The sequence below is a fragment of the Tetrao urogallus genome, assembly GCF_951394365.1.
Source record: "Tetrao urogallus genome assembly, chromosome: 8".
Taxonomy (NCBI): Eukaryota; Metazoa; Chordata; class Aves; order Galliformes; family Phasianidae; genus Tetrao; species Tetrao urogallus.
In genome coordinates this window covers 18,917,647-18,941,135 of record NC_136821.1, presented here as the reverse complement: position 1 = coordinate 18,941,135, position 23,489 = coordinate 18,917,647, and the positions used below count along the sequence as shown (strand labels likewise).

The window sequence follows — 23,489 nt, the reverse complement described above, 5'->3', positions numbered from 1 at the left end:
AGTATTCACTAGAAAAGCATTCAGAACATTTAACAGACAGTCAGACGTTACATTTAATAAACTGAGATTTCTAATAGATTAAGGGGATTTCATTATTTGACAGCCTATGTACAATGTTAGAACTCCTTATAGTCAGTAAAATTATCTGTAAATTATCATTTTAAGGGCACTAGGATTTAAATGAAAGCGTTAGCTAATACTTTTGTATCTTTTCTTTGGCTCACAAATACACTAAAATACCATAAACATTATTTAGAACTTCAATAATATATAAATAGGATACATTACAAACGGAAGAAAATACAAGACAACTCTTCAGCATGGTAAACCTCTGCATATAAATAAGCAAATATTTTGTATTCCTACAATTCAACGATTACCTTGCTGTAAAACTATTACATTTAAATCCTTTTACACAAAGTCATTTAACAATAATATACACAATCTACACAAATTAACCTCTAAAAATACAGCAATAATATACCTGTTACAATGACTCTGCTACTATTATCCCCGATGTGACACTAAAGGGAAAATACAACTATTTTACTCCAAGGTGCTGTTGGAGATTGCTGTTTCGTATGTGACAGAAGCACCAACAACAAGATTCAGTACTGTTACACATTTTCTTTAGCTCCTAAGATTCTACTTTTTTGAAATGTTTCTATGTGTCTATTTACCTGGCAGGAAAACCTGTAGCACATTATCCACATCATTAGTTGTTGAAGGAAAAGTTAATTTTCTTAAAGTGGAAAACATGCTGTGGCTTGGATCTAAGTTCATAACCTCTTTATATATTTATATATATATATATGTATATATATATAATTATAGATATATATTTATACTGTACATACATACTGTGCAGAGTTCACTTAATTCTCTATTTTCACACTTACTAATTTCCTGCTGACAAAAAACAAGACCAATCTAAGAGTCAACAGTACTTCAACTCCAGGATAATACATTTTCCCTCAGTACAGTGATCTACCAATACACATATATTTCAGTAGCCTCTAAGGTTTTGTCGCTGCTTAAGGACGTCTTAGGAGATTGAAACTTACAGAAAGAGAATTTCCTTGAAACATGTTCTGCAGAACTGGGTTAAAAAAATAACCAGTACTGGAATACAGCGAATTAGAGAAATGAATAACTCATCCATTGTACTACAGCTCCTGCCCCAATCTCTCTATTTCCTCAATGAGGAAGTCTATGTCAGACTTAGTTGCTGCTGGGTTTGAGATGACCATTCGGAAGAAGTTGACCTTATCGCCCTGAGGCTGATATCCAACCATGGTAGTACCTGACTCCATCATCAGGGCTTTGATTTTCGGTGCCACCTTTAGAATTGAAAATAGAGGGAGGGGAGGAGGGACACAAAGAGAGAGACAGAGAGAGAAAAAGAGATTCTGAGAATTGTTATTTTTTCTTTGAATATCGCAAGCTGTCTAAATGTAGGGAAAACAAAGAGGAATGAAATGGACAGGTTAGAAAAGCAATATAAGATCTGTAAGAGAAAGCTGGAAAGCTTCAGAGATTGGGTATTTGAAGTAGAATTGAGAATTATAATATTAATCTTTTAAGAAATCTTTTTGATTAAGAGACTAGCAGCATCCTCATATATTCAGAACATAATATTCTAATATATCTAATGTACATAATTTGTATGTCCTGATTAATTATCATTATTCTTATATCCTAAGCATTTGAGAGAGAAGTACTGAATGTGCACAGTTCTACTACAGCCTTTGGATAAAAGACATACGTGTGATTCTGATGTCAAGAAATGTTGGGGACGAGAGAGTATTTCTTTTGTTGTTGTTTTCTTTTTGGAAAACTCATTCCAGAATCAACTTTATGAGGGCCATGGATGCTTTTCATGAAAACGTGTTTATTCTCACAGTCAACTTGCTAAAGGGACAAGGTAGGAACAGCAGAAGTTTCTCAAGAAGATCTTTGTTCTAAGGAATATTTTCTGCTAGCATAAGCTGTGGAAACCTTCCAGCAGTTTTGCAGTACTGTGCATTTGCCTCTGTTACACTTCCTCACTTTAAATTATAAGAAATACTGTTCCAACAGTCTTAATAAGCAGTATTAGGTGAGCCCAGCCATGCCAATACACTTTTGGAACCACAGGAGCAATAGGGAACAAACAGACAAACAAAGCCTGATTGTGTTCTGTATTTTGCTTCATAGGAAAAACGTGACTTCGACCCCAGCTCGAGATAAATATCAAAGCCATAACAAGATATGGGAGAATGCTGGTCCTAGCACCTAGAACTTGAGAACGCAGACACGTATTATTTTTAATAAAAAGAATACTTGGGGCTGAAATAGCAGACTATACTTTTGCATTTAGCATAAGCCTCGTACCTTGTGCAGCTTTTCTCGTCTCTCATCACAGTCTGGCATACCTCTGAGACTTGGTGGAATATACCAAAAACATACATTCGTGTGCTCCGGCTGCAAAAAGAACCAAACACATGCAGAGTAAAGAAATACAGGTCAATCATGCACTTTAAGGGCTGATATACTTTAGCACAGATCTGAAAGCCAAAAAAAAAAAAAAGAATTGCAGAACTAAGCCTTTGCATCCGCCATGTGAGATTTCTTATACATTGTCCCATCTTAGCATGTTAATGCCACCTGGCAAATGCCTTCTACCTTCATGCAGTGTTACAGGGAACTGCTTTCAAGGCTCCCTACACAGCTAACTCTATTTTCCTTTTCATAGTCAATGAAGAGACAATATATTTAAGTTATTCTATCAAAGACTTTATACGGTGGCACTAGTAACGCAAGATATTGCAAAAACAGCAGATTTGCAGTGAAAGACACGGTGGCACCTGGAATCTCAGCATAAATAGATGGCATTAATGTAGCTTCATGCTTCACATTCATAAATTACATAATACAAAATAAATTTGGCCCATACACACTGGTTAAGCGAAAGTAAACTTACCTCTCCTTCAAAGACCATCTCAAATTCTTCTCTGTTTTTTATTTTAGTATAGAGGTATTCTGCCAGTTCCAGGCATTTGTTGATCTGATTTTCAAATCCCACTGTACCCTATTTTAAAAAGAAAGTTAGTACTAATCACAAAGTACTTTTTCCTCCTCAGATGTAATCATCTTTTCGGAGACATTTCACTCTAAAATGGCTTCAGACATACAACATTTAGTAGAATTATTTCTAGCAATTTAGAAGTCAAGTCAATCAGTTGCATCAGAAGCAGCTAAATGGGTCACAAACCGTAATCACCATTGGGTCCTGTTCTGTTTCTAAGAGCATTTATAATGATTACAGGAAAGACTTTTGATATGCTCAATATAGTATCTTTAGTTCTCTTCTCTTCAGTTTCTAAAAACTGAAACATTAAGCCTTGTTTTCCCAGTTCTTGCTGAAAGACTGCAGACATGGAAGAGAATTCCAACGGAAAGAGTAAGATTTGGGAAGTAATCTATTTCATTTAAACAGTTTGCGAGAACTCTGTATTTTAAAAAGCCAGCAAATAAAAGCTTGTCTGCTTAAAGTCATTTGCCTACCTACTGGTCTTTTGTAGCAGCTGATCTTCTGAAAGATCCTAATCTCTTTAAAAAGATGAGTGCTGATAATAAATGAAATAGGAAAAACAAAACTTTTAAAAAGTACACTTCTGCATATGAATGAAAAACTAAAAATAATGGAAGCACACTGTTATTCATTACTGTACTGCAGGTCCATTCCTGAACAGCACTGATCTAGTGACTTAGAACTTGCCATTTTCAGCCAAATGAACTGGTGGTTAACATTGTTCTATTAGCTGAACGGTTCTTTTCTGACCACGTATCTGTGTGTTTAGAGGTTGTGTTTACACAAGTATTAAGAAAGCCTTCCATTCCATTAAATGTATAAATTAAATAAATAACTTCTGATGTTTTAACTGGGCTTTTATGATTTACCTTTGCCTTCCACATCAACCAGAATTTGAAAATGTCCACATGTCGACCACACTGTATTGCCTTATCTCCGGTGTCATAGGATACGTCATATTGTTTGTCTTGCTGGAAAAGATATCCTGCACACATTTGATTGCAGCCTTGAAGTATACCCTGTAACGAAAAACACGTACATACATGAAACATATTGCATATGTGCATGTTAATCTGTAGTATTAATGATACATAAAGTTGTATATCAAATATATACAGAAGAATTGCTCTGTAAATGGACAAATTATGAAAAACGGACCTTCTTTTGTAAACCTGAGATACAGACAAGATTTCATAAACTCAGGTGTTTTCCTTAGAACTTCCTCAAATGCATTTGGATTCTTAATTTCCATCACTAACTTAGTTCATCTCATACCATAAGGCTGTGCTTTTAAGACCCAAATATTTGATGTATTAAATTACATAGTAGGTGACAGTTGCATCCTCTCAGGGCTGCATAAAGCTACAAGAAATGTAGAAAAAAAAAATTGAAATCTCCAACTTCATATTTTGTCCAATTTACTGACACCTAACACTAGTAATGATTATAAACACTAATTATCAAACCTGGATGGTTTTTGCTTAGCAAGCAAGGAGAAGGGGTGCATCACAATCACTGCTTTTAAAATGATGGCCTATAAGCCAATAGAAACTTATAAATTATGGGTGAGAGTCTACACAGAAAACACAAAGGAGAAAACTCCTATATGTTAAGCAGAAATTTTTAAAATACCGTGCAAGATTTAAAAAAAAAAAAAAAGCTTTTTTAATTAAGCGGTTTAGACTGCGACCAATCACTCAGATCACTGCTGTACATCCCGTATACCAGGGGAATGAAGAGGCAGGTGCAAGTATACAAGCATAGCTGTAGTGCAGTTAGAATATGCAAAGATCCAACAGCTGAGGATCTGACCCGTATTGCTCACAACTTTGACCAAAATAAATAAATAAATAAATAAAACATAAAAGAATAGCGATTTCCTAAGTACAGTATAAACCCAAATGATTGTGCACTATTCTTTTGAAAAGCAAAATTTGATAGTTACAATTTTTTTTAACTTTTTAACTACTAAATATAAAGCTGACCTTCTCCCGGACCAGAATGGCAGAACACTGCAGCAACACTCCCATCATCTTGTGTGGATTCCAAGTGACTGAATTAGCTCTGAAAATAAGTAATAACATACACATTCAAATAGGTCTGAAAAAGAGAAATTCAATCTGGAGTTTGCCTTAGTTATCTGCTTTGAGCTGGAAACATACAGAGTTTTTAACCAGCTGACTTCACTATGGAGATTATTACTGCCTCAGGTCTGTGTCTCCTTTCCAAGCTGTATTGTCCAGTAAAGGGGATTTTCGTGTTGACTTCAAATATCAGACTGCTGATCAGTTCGTATTATTATTAATAACAGCTAACTAGTGTCAGACTGCATTGATTAACTGAAACAGCAACTTTGTCCCCCCAGAATCCCACTTTAGAAACAGTACTAACAAAACTAACAAAAACAGCATGGACTGTGTGATGGGACAAAGAACTAAGGAAACAATCTGGAGCACTAGAAAAGTATAGTTATTTGCTGAACAGTTGGTGGAAATGTAAAAGTAAAGGAAAATTCACTTTGAATGCTTATCTGGTTTTCCAGCTAGAGCCAAAAGTGGCCTTTTCTGTGCTATCTTGCTAAGCCCATGGACCATTAAAAGGCTATAAAACTTTATAATCCTACCATTCTGTGTATAAAGGTTAAGACTCCTTAAGCGTACATGCAAGTGGATGCACAAGATCATCTAATTTAATTGCCAAGATAAGACATTCTATATTTTTAATATATCAATCTAGACAGTTTAATGTTGATGCTAAAATAAATGTACCAACATAATATGTCCACTGACCTCCTCACCCCAAGCTATTAATTACCAAATATCCCTTGATTCACTGCATGTTCCAGAGAAGGAAACCACGTAAAGATATTTAACAGACTACACATGTGTTCATGCAATCATAGAACTATGGAATATCCCAAGTTGGAAGGGACCCATAAGGATCATCATGTCCAATTCCTGATTCCACACAGGACTACACACAAAAAAAAAAAAACAGACTATATATCTAAAAGCTTTGTCTAGATGCTTCTTGAACACCAGAAAGCATGGTGCCACATTTCCTTGGGGAGGCTGTTCCAGTGATTGAAGCTCCACTTGGTGAAGAACCTTTTCCTGATACCCAGCCTGAACCGCCTGTAACAACTTATTTAAACATCGTTGAATGAAATTTCAAAGTGATCTCCCCCACTCCTACCCACTGCTCCCAGAAAACAAGCACAACCACAGTTCCTGTTTCAGGCAACATGACAATTCATTCACTCTAATCTGAAGACCACATATTCCATAAAGATTCCAGATAGAAATCCAACCTCCATCTGCACTAGGCTGGATAGAAGCATATCTCAGGCAAAAGAATAATGTGGCATAGTGTGGCATCTGCAGGGTGTACCCTCCTTCTAGAGCTTCCTTAGGCAGTGTGGACCAGCAGGTTAAGTAGGTGTGCCAATTAAACTAGCATAGGTAAAATAAATTGTTTTTACAATACCAATATCATATTAAGATATGTTGCCTGTGACTAGCAAATTGGATTTGGCATACTGCTCTGCTGATTCAGAGCTGCTATAACATCCTATACTGTGCCAGAATTGCCCGTATGTTTCTCCTACCAGTCCTGTCACACATCATTCTTTCTTACAGTATGAGATGCCCACCACTGGGAAAGTCTATTTAATGAAGAACTTCATCCACTGCTCTCATTTATGCCTTTAGAAATTGTCCACATTTGGCACAGTTGTCTCAAGGAAGGAATTTGGTAATTATTAAAGAGGATGTGGGTAGAGCTTGTTTCAGATCTTCTTTTTACTTTCCTGGAAGCTGATATTTGCAGTGATGGGGGAAGATCTTATAAGGAAGATCTTATGATTCTGGTTTTTCGTTGCTGTTCTGACTTTTCTTCAGATGAGCAGCATTTTATGACAGAACAGTTTCAGGAGAAATCTGGAGACAATTTTTATAATCCCTTAAAAACTATGCCAAGAACACTCTCCTCTCCATTTTTTTGCCAAGTGATATCCTTGCATTCCTTTGAATCTCTTGGAAACTTGACTTTCTCTGATGTATATATACACCTCACTGTTGTCTTGTACAGAATTGCTTGTTATACTTCTAGTTAATTTAATATTTAAATTCTTTATTCACAAATTCATGAAAAGATGAATTTGCTGGAAATGTCATGTACTTCACTAAGTTAAATAACAGGATTACTAACAAACTGTGCAGTACCTTTCTATTCCATTCAGTTTATGACGATGCTTTCGGGACATTAAGAGTCCACCTCCCCAAGCAGCCTGGAAGAGATGAGAACAAAAGAGAAGATTTGTCATTCTGAAAAGTCTAACATATTTTAACTTACTCAGGATAATAAATATTTTGTTTCAAGACAAAATATGTAAACCTAAATCCTCCATTGCCTGACTAATAGCATGTCAGTCAATTACTTACATCTACATGGAGCCAGAGGTTGTATTTTTCACATATATCTGCAATCTCCTGTATTGGATCAAAGGCTCCGTAAACTGTTGTGCCCGCAGTTGCATTTACGAAGAGAGGAATGTATCCCTACGGTGCAAATAACAGGATTATTTACAGAACTCAGCCTCTTTCAGGAAACAAAAGGTGAAAATTACGATTTTGAATTAGATGAAACAAATGTGAACTGCAACTCTATGGAGTATGCAAGGGTAAAGAAGTTAAGAAATCAAGAACAATCTTGGTAGCATTAACTTTGGTGGTTTTATATAAAATGGTTAGATTTCTCCTTGCAAGGAATAACAACGAATGCTTAAAAATCAAGCTTACTGGCTACAGTTACTGACCCTGCACTCTCACACTTAGAAGCTAAGGGAATTTTTAGCATTATCATTCAACAGAATTTTTGATGGTTTGAACAAACACCAAAGTTTGGCAAAAATAGTTTTAATTTCTCATTTTAGCATTTTTCCATGTATTTTCAAAGAGAAAGTTATTTTAAAAAGTCGTAAAATACAGATATGAGAAAATATATATACAAAACAAAAAAAAAAAAAGAAAAAACATTATTTAATACTTTATGTAGATTATGAATGTATTTATGTAAATAGAAACCACTGCAAGATAATTCCCTAAACAATACAGAAATAGATAATCTGAAAAATACTATTACAAGATTATTCTGTTATAATGTATTTATTTAATGCTACCCCTCAGCCTTCCAAGGAAAAAGCAGCACATTTTATTAAGCCAAACATTTAAGCACTATTTAAAAAAAAAGACAAACAAAAATTACAAACCTTTTGTTTTGCTTCCAAAATTTTTGCTTCCAAATCAGCTGGTATTATTTTGCCTCTGTAATCGTTGTAAAAACAAAGACCAAGAAAATTGAAAATTGTATATAGAAATACTAGCTACAGTTGAAATAACTTAATAGCATTTTCTCAACAGGTGATTAGCAACTCGACACACTGTATTGAACCAGACCTTAAGTATACCAAAACAAATTTAACAGATGAACACATTTAATATACCAAAACATTAGCATCCATCTTACCTTTCATTGCACTTTATCAAAATTACATTGTCTGTTCCAAATCCAAGTGCAGCTCCAGCTTTCTTTATTGAGTAGTGACTCTGCAGGAAAGCACGTGCATACGGAGGGGTCATTTAATAACAAAATGTACATCAATAAATTAACAGTTAGAAGTGTAAGCTCACATGTTCTGAGGTAAAGAGAACCAGTTTAGGGACTGCAGCCATGCCTTTGGTTTTGACTTCAGGGAAATATTTATAGCGTGCGGCCATTATGCTGTACATGTTGGAGATGGCTCCTCCTGTGAATGAATAAACAAATGAATACTAAAATAGTGATAAGAAAAAATGAATATTATACCAAAGACACATTGGCATTATAAGGGAAAGTGACAGCAAACTATGAAAAGTAAATCTCTGAAAAGCGAGGCATCTGTCTCAGTAGCATAAGAACAGATGCTCTAGAAAGTTATACCAATAGCCTAATCTATCAGCTCTTTCAATTGCTACTATTTTGTAACACTTTCCTAAAATTATCAGTTTTCATTGTACTGCTTTTGCAGGACAGCTTCTTGTTAGTAAGAAAAATGGGAAGTTATCAAATTCTCCTGAGGCTAAAGTCATGTACAGTATAGATTTATCCCATCTCATCTGTAAATACAGAACCAGACGCCTAAAAGATAGGTTTCTCCAACTAAGATAGTAATCCTAAGCTACCTTCATAGTGAGTTTAAAGTAAGAGGTTTCAGGCTGATTCAACTGGTATATTTTGATACATCTGAGGAATGTGAACACATTGTGAAAAACATTTTTTTCTCTTTCTCTTATTCTACAAAAAGTCCCAGTCCAGATACCTTAGCTGTACAATGCAGATGTTAAAATTTAGTAAGAAGAATATCATCCATAAAGTTTAGGAGAATTTATTTCACTACTATTTCATTATCAACTAGAACATTGGCAAAAATTTTCTCACACATGGCACTAGAAATCAAGCAAGAGTGCTTTCCTGGATTTTATGCAGGCTGTTCCAAAAGGAGGTAATATTTGTCCTTTGTTCTCTGAAACAGGATGGTCTTCTCCTCATCAACAAACCCAGATACCTGGAGTACTGTTGGGTGCCCATTATCCAGATATGGACCTGGGGCTTTCACGTGCTTTCCCATTCTTATCTACAACTGCTGATTGCTTTTATACCACTATAACAGGAAGACAACTGTGGCCTGTTCTTCAGAATCATACTTTGGGAATCCAGCTGGTTTTCTGAAAGTTACACATAGTCTCTTTTTCTCAATAGCAGGACATGGTTCTGGAGGTCAGCAGCCCAAGAAATAAGGCACAACAAAGGGTGTTTAAATGCCTAACCATGTTCCAGAATTTGTAACCAAGCTTTAAAAATGTTACCAGTGTTCTATGTAGCCAAGATAGACATACTCGAAAATAAAAATCTCTTTTTTCTTCTTTGTGGGATGCTTGAACAATGCATATACTTCATGTAGGAAATTCCTATTTCTAAAACTCTGACATCTTGTTTGGTCTTGCAGATATTTCACACAGAAAGTGGACATTCAGACAAAGCTTATGATTATTTTAACTTCTGAAATTTTAGTCAAACTTCCAAACACAAGAGAAAAACTCACCAGGTGAGAATATTCCATCACCATCTTTATTCGACCATCCAACAATCTCTCTCATCTTTCGAAGAGTTATTTGTTCCATGAGGACAAAAACAGGGGCAATTTCATATGTAAACCTGTATGGGTAAAGCAAACAAAACAAACAAAATTAAATACAGATTCAAAAAACACAATCAATTGCTTCAGATTCTAAAAATTTTTCTGTAACTCAAGGATCTGATATTGCAAACCTTATGCAAGCAAATATGCTCAGAAAAAAAATATGTGAATTATTGGTCTATAAAGACCTGCAATACCAATAACTTCTCTATTACAACCAACGTGAGACCTAATATTCTCCATCACAGAGCTTCTGACTGCTATGTTGCCGCACATTCGTCTCCCAAAGTGACAATTCTTTATTAAAACAGTGAACTTCAATGAGCTAACCACAGCCATAATTAGAACTATTGAGCTAGGGCTCCAAAGTCTAAATACAATTAATTATGTGGATTTATTCTGTTGATGATCTCCAAGGACAACTTATTTCTACAATACCATGTGATCAATAACTGTCAAGAGTAATTATAAATGATGATTTTCTAATTACCAATTACAAATACAAGACAGCAGTCAACGGTTGTATCCATTTACTGAAGGCAAAAAGTAGTGCATAGCCTGGTGTGCCATGATGTCACCGACAGATCTGCCAATGGAAAGTGACAGCCATACAACCATTTCTTGGGAGGAAACTACATGGATAAATTGCTACTGCTGTAAATAAGCTGAGTGTTGGGTATGCCAAGGAAAATACATAAATAAGTAAAGATAGATAAATAGATTGATAGATAGATAGAGAGGTGGGGGGGGGGAGGAAGGAGGGAGGGAAAGAATGTAGGAGCAGAAAGAAACTAAGCATTCCAGCTGTGATTTTAAACAGAATCTTTAGGAGGGTGACACCCTGACACTTTGAAACTGCGTGATCATTTTTGTTTTCGATGTAAATAATTTCACCACAATTTACATGTTGTTTCTTCAATACTAAAATGACACTGAGAATTATTATGGTAGACCCTAGGGGCACAAGTTATTCCTGAAAGCATATATTTCACTTATGTCTGCACTGTTTAGTTTAAAATATTAAAGTTCATATCTTTGCTGACAGCTGTCACTGCTATTTTGAGAAGCAAAAAATACAATTTCTTTTGGTTTTATCATGATCAGAACTGTCAGAGACAGACAGCTGAATACCAATCTGGAATTTGGGTGCTACCAATGATTACAGAGACATAATGTTAACAAACCAGTTGATGCATGCAATCTTCTCAGTATAAAAAACACCACAGTTCATTTTGTTCTGTGTTTTTTCAAAGAAAACCCTTTTCTGAGGCACATTCCAACCTCTACTTAGACAGGATGCCCTCCTGAAGCCAACAGGAGCTCAGCAGTGTACTGTGTAGCCTACATACGAGACAAACTGAAGTCAAAGTGATTTTCTCCATCAGTTTAAATGCATTTTGAATTTTATCTGGAAACCTGGCACGTTCACCCGTATGTGCTTCCTGAAAGACTTCAGCGTTCATACAAGAAGCGCACAATATTAAGCAAGATCTTTGTTTATAAAATAGTAAGACATCACATGGGAAATTGAAAATGTACCAAAACCCAAGTAAAATAGCGCCTATTGATTTTATTGTGCAATTGTTTTCTGAGTCCCTGAAGTCTGACAAAGAAATTAAAAAACCACAGTGGATGGTTGTAAGTAATAGGGCAGTGTAGTTGTGTTAGAAGATGGCTACAATTTCAAAAGTCATGTCTTGCTCAAGGTCAGTACAAATCATTGCCTGTTTTAAACTTGAATGATTTTGAAAATTTCTGTAAGACCCAGAACATGTATTTCACACCCAATCTCCTGATTAAACATACTGATTTCATTTTTGGTATACAGTTACAGATATTTCTATAAATTAACACTAGTCACGAACCCTAGGTCTTCACTAACAGAAGAGGCAAATGGGTTTATGTTAGGAGTGGCCAGTGCTAATTCTTCACTCACCTAGGGGCAGATGCATTTTTATCAGGACAAATATAAAGCATTGTATATCATTCTTATATGTTACGTCTTCATAAGCAATGATGCATAATACTATAAATATAATTCTCTCATCTTAGCTACCAGGGGCATAAAGGGAACTTCCAGATCATACTATTGCTCTCCAGCCCCCAAGTGACAGATCCCCAGAGCTGACTGAATAATGGCAGCACCTGAGGATTCCAGCAAAGTCCTATGCTCAGTGGTTGAGCTACAAATAACACATTGGTATGTTATTTCCAAGTCAATGTGGGGAGCTTATTACATTTAATTTAATCTATTGTCTTCACAGTGACATTTAAGGAATGTTTGCTAATGACAATATAATATTTCTTAAGAGAATGCAGATGTTTCTGTTACTCAAAATTCTCTTGAGAAAAAAAAGAATAATAATCTATTCCTCTAAGTGCACAGTAGTATTTTAGGTCTCTTTGCAGGTGGAAAAGAAAAATGGCAAATGGAGGACATTCACTACTGCAACCCAACGTTACTGTTGCATTACATGGTTGTGTAACTGCAAGGTGAAAGCCGCTCCTAGATAAAGGTCAGAAGCTGCTCTTCTGTGCTGGAACGCTGCTCAAAACAAGTGGTATGCTCCCCAGAGCTCAAAGAGCTGCTCCAGCCACTGTTAATAACCTTGTCAGAGCTCTGAACTCGTATTTTACAAACACTTTGCTTCAACCATGCTTGCAATTACTGCGTTACTCTAAGGCACATCATGTTGACCTTGGTTGGCTGAAAAAAAAAAAAAGAGCAATATGCCATTTTCCATTTGGCAAACCTCATGTAAATAAATAGATGCAGATGCTCGCAGAAAATTATTTGCAGGATATGTTCATGTAAATGGATCAGAAGTTAGCTTTACAGAGCTAGCTATTCAACAACTTACTGTTAAAACCAAAATAAGAAAGACAAAAGCAACTTCATTAAACAGTTGCTTTTCAGAACTGAATAAATGTGACATTCTTAATAATGATGGCAACATTTCCTAAGGTTATCACAGCCTGCCATAGAGCTGAAGTCTGATATCCCTTATCATACTTGTGCAATTTCATTTATTACAAAAGGAGAGTTAAGCTGGGTTAACTTGGTCAGTCAAACGGAGCAAGGCCTGCAAAATGATGCTCTGAAGCTTGTTTTTGTCACAGAGGAACAATATTTAAGCAATTTCAGAAATGCAATCAGAAACATTTTAGCTTTTACTCATGGCACTGAGAAAAGAGCACCCTGCAATCCTTGCTTTACTATTAAAATGTACACTGGTGCTGTTTGTTTTGCTTTCCCAAACAGCTTTTACACCTGAGTCCTTTATAATACATTATATATATCGCAACAACACTAGTTGAAAAGATGATAATTGTCCTTGCTTTACTATTAAAATGTACACTGGTGCTGTTTGTTTTGCTTTCCCAAACAGCTTTTACACCTGAGTCCTTTATAATACATTATATATATCGCAACAACACTAGTTGAAAAGATGATAATTGTAAAGGGCAGGTTGGCTTTGGCTGGAGCACCTGATACTGTTTTCCTTAGTACTAATGCCACAGAACAGGCACAGCTTGCAATCTACATAGAACTGCTAATAACCAGCTGCACTTAACGGAGCACCTGCTTGTGGATGGACCTGAGGAAAAAAGCTCACATTCAGATCTGCAGCTACATTTCTTGCATTCTGCCAATAAGCAGCAAGGTACCTGGACTAGAGGCAGCTTTACTGTTAAAACACACCCAAAGAAGAGCTAAAGGGGAAGGCACATTTTGGAATATATAGAAATCAATGCACAAAAACTGTCAGGAAGTTTTCTTTGCGCATTATGCTCTTTACTGCAAAAAATTCAGCACAATACCATGCACTTACTTTCATTAACTCATTAAATTGATTAATTTGCATTAATTTCATTAATTAAGCTTTCAATAATATCAAGGTAAAGAAAATCTAGGTGGTTTTCCCACAGATTTTAGATATAACTTAGTTTTTAGTGCTTTATTTATTCATGTACTGCTTTTACAAACCTTAGTCTGAGCAATTCCTTCCCTATCACCACATTAACTTTCAGTGGTACATTTTAATCCTTTTGAGGACACCCATAAGCAGCACAGGGACAGGTGGTGGCCCAATTCTGATACATCTGAAGCCAACAGGAGGACAAGCAATTGTTTTACATAGTTTGTGTTCCACTGATACTAATATGGAATTACCCAGTCTAGAGACAAACAATTAAAAAATACATCTGGAAAAGATCAGTAAGAGTGATCTGAGAGATGAGGATTATTTAATGTTGTTCAATAAGGATCAGATCATTATTTTTATACTAGAATTGGCATATTTAGCTAACCGTGTGCACTGGGATATTTGGGTTCATCGGGGGTTACAGTCTATATGACTATTTGCTCTGCATTTCAGTCAGGGGAGACACTTCTAATGGACACAAAGCAATCGGCATTGGAGTGCACGTCTGTCGCGACAGGAGATAGCCAGCTAAGCACGACCATAGCGCGGCAGCTTACATGTTGGTGTTAGCGGTAGATGTCAGCCACTCCCCTGCCAGGCCGATCATGTCCAGGCCCGTGGACAGCTGATTGAAGAAGCGCGGGTGACCTGCAAGGGAACGAGAGCAGCTTAGAGCGGCTCTGTCAGCTCCGCAGCCCCGAGCTTATGCCGTCTGCCACAAATCGCAGCACAGCCGATGGCGCTTCCTAAACAACTGCATAAATGTAAGAACGTTAGCATCACGTTAATGGACGTTTCTATCACGAGAGCCCCTTAGCGCTCACCGGCACTGCTCGCCGTCGCCGCGACGCGCGATTCGGGGCGCTATGCCAGGAGCCACCCCGTCATCTCCCACCGCCATCCGAGGGAGCCGTGCCCGGGCCGCGGCTCCGGGAGGGGCAAGGCACCGACGTGCCAGCGGGGAGCTGACGGGACGGCAGCGGGGCTTCGTGCTCAGCGCAGTGCCAGCGCACGGACACCGCGTCAGGACCCGGATGGATAGGCGGCTCCCGGGAACGGGCTGAACTCCGCGGGGTTCCCGTACTGATGATTCCTGGGATTTCATTCTCTTTTGCATTAAACGTCTGATGAACATAAAGAAGAAAAACTGCAAATTCAGTGTCATTTATGCTCTCATTTACCTAATGATATTGCTCCCCGGAGGTACAGACAGCTCGCATTTCATCAAGTGAAGGAGATTACGTCTTAAAAACGTGTTTCTGGGCTCTGCTAAAAGCGCCGGGGCCTGCACTGGGGACAGCGGGACAGCACGGGCCCGGCAGGACCACTTGCATTGTCCGGGGCGGCCCGACAGAAGCGTCCCGCGGGATAGAGAGCAGCCTCGGAGCGCCGGCCGTGTGTGTGACCCTACCCGGTACTGTGCGGGAACCCACCTGTCCGCACCCCGTACTTGAGCGTGTCCCGGCAGTCCACCAGAATCTGCTCTAGTGACTCGGGGTTGTCTGATAGCTCCAGGTTGAAGCCCTCCATGCCTTCCAGCAGCTGGTGTGGGTGGTGGAAGTCCAGCACTTTGGTGGATCTGTCAAACGTCTTCCTAACGTAGTTGAGGAGTATGTCCACGACCTCCAGCAGGAACTGCATGGTCTGCTCCTCGCCATTCTTAGCGGGTAGCAAATCTGCGGGCAAAGCAGCCGTCAGCTCCCGCTTAGGGAGCGAGAGGCGGAAGTGAAGAGCCCCCGGCCGCCCACAGCCATCTCGGCTCTTGGGAGCGGCGGCCCCGGCTCAGCGCTGCCGGAGGGGATGGAGGCACGGCGGAGCCTTGGCTACCTGGGGCTGCTGGGTCCACGGGAACGAGCGGCAGTGCAACGCTACTGGCTGCTCGCCTCCCAGAAGCACCCAAATCCCAACTACAACAACAACCCCTTCCCCACCCTCCCCATCTCCGGTCCTATACTAGCAGCCACAGGCCGTTTACTGCTGATCTACTGAAGGGGAAATTAATTAAATACGAAATTGCGCTCCTCCTGAGAGCTGCCTCTGGAGTGACCCTGGAGGAACAGCTGGAGCTGAGCTGAAGACGATCGAAAGTACAGCAAATTGCATTTCAAAAAACTTTTAAGCAGCGCCAGCGCGGCTTTCAGCGAACACACACACGGCTTCCTCCAGAGCTCCCCAGTGAGCAGCAGCCCGGGCTGAGGCTGGCAAGGGAGCATGGAGCTGCAGAAGCACTTACCTCGGGCATACAGGTTGGAGAAGTCCGTCTCGGTGCGGCGGAACCGGGCTTCCCGCTCGCTGTTCTCGCACGCCAGCAGGTTCTTGGAGGACTGCCGCTCCTTCAGGGAGCCCACGATCCGTCCTTTGTCTTCCAGGCTGTTGGTCCTCTGCAGGAACCCTACATCGTTATTGCAAGGTGTACAGGTCAGGGTTTTCTCACTTCCCAACATGTTTCGAAATACCTACAGCAGCTCTCTAGATAACAGTTCAAAGCAGCGTTTGCTCTGGATCTGACTAATGAGGTCAGGAATAAGAGTATTTATGGGGCTTATTTGCCTCCAGGAGGAGAGCTCAAAATGCCATCAACTGCAAAAACCCAGCCATGCAAAAAACAAATTTTTGTCACTTAGTGCAGTGGTACATTCTTATTAAGTCGATCAGACAGATTCCACTTCAGTAATCAGCCACTGGAAGAGAGTTCAGGATGAGTCAATGCTATTTCAGCCTGCAGGCGAAGTTTATGGACCTAACAGACAGGGGCAATGATGTATGATGAAAATCAGGGCCACTTTGCTTCTCGTGGAGCTCACACGCACAAAAGGCACGGGAGAGGGGCGCCGTTCTGCGTCCTCCTCCTCGGTGCCCTAAGGGCAGCGGCAGCACCCACCGAGCCCCCTCCCCGCTCACAGAGGGAAAGGTGCCCGCGGCAGAACGAGCCCCAAAGCTTTTGCCATTGCCCTCGTCCTTCCCAGGGGCTCTGCTCCCACCGGCGCTTAGGACCTGTGCTCCCTGAGATACCAGGGTACGGCCAACAGCCGCTTTTCAGGGTTTGTTCCACTGAATTAGATGATGCCTGACAAAACATCCGTAGCGCTGCCCTTTCCTTTGCCAACGAAGGCAGTGGATTCCGACTTCCCGGCGGTACGGGGTGCCTGGGGCAGGCGGCAGCAGAGCCAGGCTGAACCGCAGTGCTCGAGGCGGCCATTGCGTTCTCTGCGGTTTTGTTTTGATTGAGGAACAGCTGAGCCCGACTCCCCCCGGTGCTGGAGGCTGATCGGCAAAAATGAACACTTCGGAGCGAGGAAAACCATCGCTGGAACTTCGTTCCTCCGCGGCCCCCTGCGCCGCTTCTCCATGGCGCTCTTCACTGCTGGCCGCGTGGCCCAGGCTCCTCACAGTTCGGGACCGACGGGCTCTATTTGTGCGTAACTGCGTTGGTACCGCCATTAACGGTCCTCGCAGTGAGTCAGGGGCTCCCACTCGTTGGGCGGACGGCTAACACTGAAGCTGGTGCAGTTCAGCCTGAATTCCGGAGCTCCCATCTTTCCCCAGAGCCGTGGCCTCGCTTCGCTGTACTTTCCTGCCCGTTCTTCTTCTCGGCTCCGCGCGAGGCGGGTGCCGCTGGGCCGGGCTCGGGGCGTTGCTGAAGGCTCTAGCTGAGGATGTTCACATTGCTGGTGCTGCCCGGGCCGCAGGGAAGTGCGGCAGCCCTGGCTCGTGGGTTCCTTCCATGCCCGACCGGGTCGCGCCTGTGTCCCGCTTGGAAAGAAAACCACACAGAGATCCAGAGTGAAGCAGGGCACGGCCTGCTGACAGGGACGAGGAGCGCAGCGCTTCCCAGCAGGGGTGCATCGTGCCCCTCTGGCAGACGTTCCCGTCGACGTGCATGAAGAGGTCGAACGTGTGCAAGTAGAGGGCGGGCTCCTCGGGCCCGGAGCGATCGCGGATCTGCGTGACCCCACATCGGGACTCGTCAGGAGGCGGCGTGGGAGCCCTCTGGCAGGGACGGCCCCGCAACTCCCCACTCACGCTGCGCCCCGGCTCTCCACAGGCAGCGTGAATCCCGAGTGCTCCGGGCACGAGCCGAACTCCCGGCGTGCGCTGCTCGCGGCCATCAGCCGGTACCGAGTAGCTGCCGACGCACCTGAGCGGGTTTTCTTACGCTGTGTGTTTCCACCAATCCTAAGCAAATGGTTGCAGAATGGGCCCCAGCAGCGCTGCTAATTGCAGGAGCAGTGCACGCGGCTCCGGACGCAGGGAGAAAACTGCCCGCACTTCACACGCGGTGACAGTCTCTGAAACCTCTTTAAAATGCTATTATTATTATTTTGTTTTATAGTGGCTCCCCTTCAGACAGTGGCAGGTAAGGGGTCATCCTGACGCCGGTCCGTTGTTAGAGGGGAAACGGCACGTAAATCTCTGGTATGTAATTACCGGGAATGTCAGGCACCAATACACTAGCCACCCTTTGTTCAGAACCCGCGCTCCCTGTGAGCTGAGCCTTATTTCAAGTTCGCATTCTCAAAGCGAATCGATTTCTGCGTGACACAAAAAGGAACGAACCCGAGGCGCTGCTTTGCCACAGCTCTGTGACGGCTCAGCATTTAGTGTCGGAACAGCGTCTTGCGAAAGGCATGGACGAGGAGATAGTGGTTGTAACAGTTTGACGTTGCCTTGTTTAGCACGTGTGATTGGGGGTTGGCAGCCTTAGCGCTGTGCTCCATGTATTTCCCGAAGGCAGCATTCCCGTCCGTTCCGCGGAGCTGGCACATCTCGGGCTGAAGGCTCAGCAGAGCACAAAGACTAGTTGCGATCGACCCCCCCTATTCCGAGCCCCATGGGCATGGGATATTTGTCTCGCCAAACACAAAGAAAAAAGCCAGAAAAGGGAAACAAACAAAGAAAAACAACAACAACAACAAAATCAAAAACAAAAACAAAAACAGAACAAACCCGACAGCATCCGTGCTGGCTTAGATTTCCCTTCAGAAAGCCAGCACTACACGCTCCTGCCGTTCTCCGACCCCAAGCGGTGCTGGGGCGTGTCATTTCCAGTGTATCTGAACCTGCACCCACATAGAGGGAGCTGTGCTGTCCCCCCATTACCCCGCTCCGGCAGCGCGCAGCGGGCCCAGCGGGGCGTTACTGCATCAGTGCTGCTCGCCAGGCTAAATTAAAACGATGATGAGAAGCCCATCGCCGCAGCAGCGAAGGAGAACGCTCCATTACACCCGGCCCAGGGCTATTTATAGAGCCAAGCGGCTGTCGGTAATATGCCTCCGGGTGCCGATGGGATCACTAATACGTCTCAGGTCACGCACTTGCACCCTCGTCCTTTTTCAGTCCAAACTTCCACGTAACGAAACGAGTAGAGTGAGCTTCGGCTCGGGGGGGGAGGGCAAGGGGCTCAAGTATGTCACTGCTTGGACAAAACGTCCTTTTCTCCCCCCCGCCAACCAACGCAGAGGCAGTAGGAGAATGGGAAATCCGGTCCATATTCGCAGGGCACAGCGGAACGATTCTTGCCATCCTAAACGAAAATCAACCTGTTTGTCTCCGAAAGCGAAAGCGCCGCTGAGAAATCCGGAGCAGGACGACAGCTCGTTATCTGCAAATGAGTCTCCTGCTCTAACATCGCGATCTGATTGTGCATTTGTTTCCCTTTCTGCGTTCCATGTGCCTGCGCGCTGACTGGCTGCCAGCGCTATCTTACCAGCGCAGCCCGCTGACGGATTGCTCTTTAATAAGGCTCTCGTTAATCTTTTTTTCCCCAGGAGATCCCTATTTTCTACTCCGATAAGGCTGAACAATTTCAGACGGAGAGGCGGCCAAGCCCCCGCTGGCCTCCTGCTGGGCCCCGCTCCCCGCACCCCGGCGGCCGCAGGAAGGGCAGAGGGGCAGCGGCCGTCCCACCCGCGCCCGGGCATCTGGGAGCGCACCCGGGGCACAGTGTGGAGCTGCGAAAGCCCGCCAGGGGGAGCCCGAGGCCGGTGCGTCCGGTGCTGGGGCGGAGGGGTTCGTGCCCCGACGGAGCGCGGTCGGAGAGGCGTGCCGGAGCTCGGGGTGGGGCGTCCCGCGGGAAGACTTACCGCATATCTTCAGGCCGATCTTCCTGGTGCATCCGTGCGCCACGCCGCACCACGAGTCGTAGGCTGCAAGAGAGGGCAGAGGCATTGCTTGGCGTGGCGGGACCTCGGTGGGACCGCGGCCGTGCCCTGCGCTTCCCCATCTCGTTCTTTCCCCGACCCGCCGTTTCGGCGGGCAGCTGGGACTCCTCCTCCCCGCGGCGACAGCGCCGGGAAGAGAGAGAACGGCACCTGGGGCCGGAGCATCCCATCATGTACTGGCGGGGCTCCAGGGAAGTGGCAGCTTAAAATAAAGTGGCGTGAAATGGGGTTACAGACGAGTTCAGGAATTAATTGGGTGAATAATATTATTCGTCTCGATGAAAGGACGTGGCTGCTGAGCCGGGGCCGCGCTGTGGGCCGCCGGCAGTCGCACCGGGGACGCTCCGTCCCGGCCCTACCCGACACCCATTGCCCGCGACGGTTCAGCCCGGCTGCACGGCCTAAGCGCCCCAGGAAACGCCAGGCGACGTGGAGTCCCACGGCTCCTGCGTCGTGCATCGCGGCCGGCCCGACGGGAACGAATTCTTCCCCGGTAATGCGAAACGCGCCCCGGCCGTGCACCGGCGAGACAGGGAGAGGAGGGTGGCGGGGCTCCCATCACGGACCCGGGCTGAGATGGAAGGAGAGCCCGCTTCGGCCCATGCACAGCCGAGCCGCGGAGACCAGTTTCCACGCCGGCGGCGGAGCCGTGGGACTGTCGCTGGGACGAGGCAGAGGAGTACGGACCCGCCGCTCCACGCCCGATCCCGCACCGCCTCCACGGGCTGTTGGACGGCCGCAGACATGGCGAACCAGAGAGGGAGGGAAGAGAGCGGCCCGGAGCCGGGCTCAGGGCTCGGTGAGCAGCGGGGAGCGCTGCCGGGCCCGGCAGAGGGATCCTCCCGGCGGGGTCGGGCGGTGCGGTTCTTGCACTGCCCCTCTGTGTAGCCCTTTACCCCGGTGGAGGCAGCCTTAGCGCTCTCCCCCTCCCCCCGACCGCGGGACAATGACAGCCATGGCTCATCGCCCCGACAGCCCTTCCAGGGTGAAAACAGATCCCTCTCCGCTGTGCCGCTCAACCTTTCGTTTCTTCCTGCCGCCCGCTCTTTGTCTCTGGCTCTTTATAGCACCGAGCCGTTCGTTTGTTTCAGTATTTTGGCAGCCAGCAGTCAGCTGATCCCACATCCACCTGCAGCAGCCTCCGCTTCCCATTCGCACCTCAATAACCCAAAGAGAATTCAGTGCAATTAGGGATACAAGGCTTTGAAAACCTGCAATTAGCATCCCAATTTCGCTTGATTATAGGCTTCAGCGAGGGTTGAGAGGAAGCGCTAGCATTAGCATTTATAAAATGTGCGGGGGAAGAACCCGCTTTGAGCCACCGCTGTAACTTCGCCCCTCCACAGATTCGTTTTCCCCCCGCCCCGACAACATCCCCATTTTTCGGCCGCCCGCGGTTCAGCTCAGCGCCCATATCCGTCAGACGTGGCCGCAAGGCAGTCAGAGAAGGGCTGCGGGGGGCTCTCACCGCCTCGCAGACCCCGCTGCCTCTGGGAGGCGGTTCCTTTGTGTGAGCACTTCGCGCACCTTGTTTGGCAGCGCGGAACGGGCGGCACTGATCGATAGTTTCGTTTGGAAACGGGGCTTCCCGACCCTGAGCGGAGAGAGCCTCCGAAACGCTTTAAACGAGGAAAATAATAAAACCTACTTGTGGGTCGTAAATTGGCTGGGGCGGGGTCCGGAGCATCGTTGGAGGACGAGGGAGCGGAGGAAGCCATCCCTTCAGAACAGCCCCAGTGCCCGGAGTTCGGCTTTCCTTCGATATTCCTCCGAAGGCGAGTGGGCAGCGAGGAATTTACTGGAAGGAAGGAAGGAAAGGATAGAAGGCGCGTTTAGAAGCCCGCTCTTCTGGCGGACCGCGCGGGGGGGCGTGGATGCCGGCGGGTGGGAGGAGGCTGCCCCCGGAGAACAGCGCGGGTCCCAGAACAGGTCGGGCTCCCGGGCCGAGTGGGGCTGCCGGGCGCGGAGGCGGCCGCTCCGGAGGGGTCAAACAGGGAAGATGCCTCGAGAGGCTGAAGAGCAGCCGCGTCCCCTCTCTGGATGCCGAGGCGCTACCCTTGCGCCGGAACGACGGGTTTAGCGGACCGTGAAGTCTATCGCAATTATATCGGTGGCCTCTGAGCAAGGCGATGAGGTGACTCGCGTCAAATGGAAGCCAATGTGGGGAGCGGGCTTCGAAATGACCGGCCCCGATGACGACTTACAATCCCAATCGGAGCCCATCGCCGTGCCTTATCAGCCGATCCCCGAAACACACGCCAGGCTGAGCGTCCTACCGCTAAACCCCCGCCACAACAAAGGTGCATTTTTGCCCAAGCCCAACGACACGCGTCATGCATGTATGCGTTTGCACACACGTTTCAGCAAATCAGGGGCAAAGCACGCTCCAGCACGGCCCGTTTGCCATGCAAGCTGCCGGCGCTGATGTTACGAGGCGGCCGGAGGAAGCAGACCGGCCCCGATCCCACCAGATGTGCTCCTTCCTCCACCCTCCGGCACCCGGGTGTCGGCAGAGAACGGCCGGGTCAGGGCCCCGCTCGTCCTTTCATCGCCGTAGTTACCTGCGATTTATTTTATTCCCCTTGCAAAGAAAATGAAGGTCGCGGTAACGAACGAGAGCTTTCTTTGTTAGCTGCTGGTTTCACGTCGGTAGCTAACGGTTCGTTGCCATTGTTGGGCGGATTTACGTCCCCATGTAAACGCAACGCATCGATAATTTCAATGATAAACAGGTATTTCGCTTTTTTAAGATGAAAAAGAAAACGATCATAAGAAGAAGCGATTCTCCAGACAATGCCTGGAAGCGAAGTAACAGGTTAACGCGATGTCTAAGGCGCTGGCTGTCTCGAAATACCCGTTATCTCTGTGCAGCTACGACAGCGATCAAAACCAAATTTAGGAGAAACAAAAGCTCTGGATCCTGAAAGCTGTTCTCAAAGCTTTGTAAATAGGACGCCGATGAGCGGAGACTTACCGAGGGGCGAGCGGACCGCCGTGCTACCGGAGCCCAGGCAGCAGCGCGACTCCAACCGGGAGCGACTCGCCGCTTATAAACTCCGCCAGAAACGACGTCGGAATACCAATCGCGCGGC

General features: G+C 44.6%; 1 protein-coding gene across 1 annotated transcript; it reads right to left on the bottom strand.

Moving 5' to 3' along the window:
- Positions 1 to 1,166: 1,166 nt before the first annotated feature.
- GAD1 (glutamate decarboxylase 1) lies at positions 1,167 to 22,115 on the bottom strand (the record flags this gene model as incomplete). The annotated part of the gene is made up of 16 exons (XM_079539161.1): positions 1,167 to 1,340; positions 2,374 to 2,463; positions 2,963 to 3,070; positions 3,943 to 4,092; positions 5,059 to 5,137; positions 7,297 to 7,361; positions 7,516 to 7,632; positions 8,343 to 8,397; positions 8,600 to 8,679; positions 8,764 to 8,879; positions 10,215 to 10,327; positions 14,794 to 14,884; positions 15,670 to 15,912; positions 16,470 to 16,628; positions 20,320 to 20,382; positions 22,046 to 22,115. 16 exons carry the CDS (start codon positions 22,113 to 22,115, stop codon positions 1,167 to 1,169), a joined length of 1,773 nt encoding a protein of 590 aa, XP_079395287.1.
- Between the last annotated feature and the right edge of the window lie 1,374 nt (positions 22,116 to 23,489).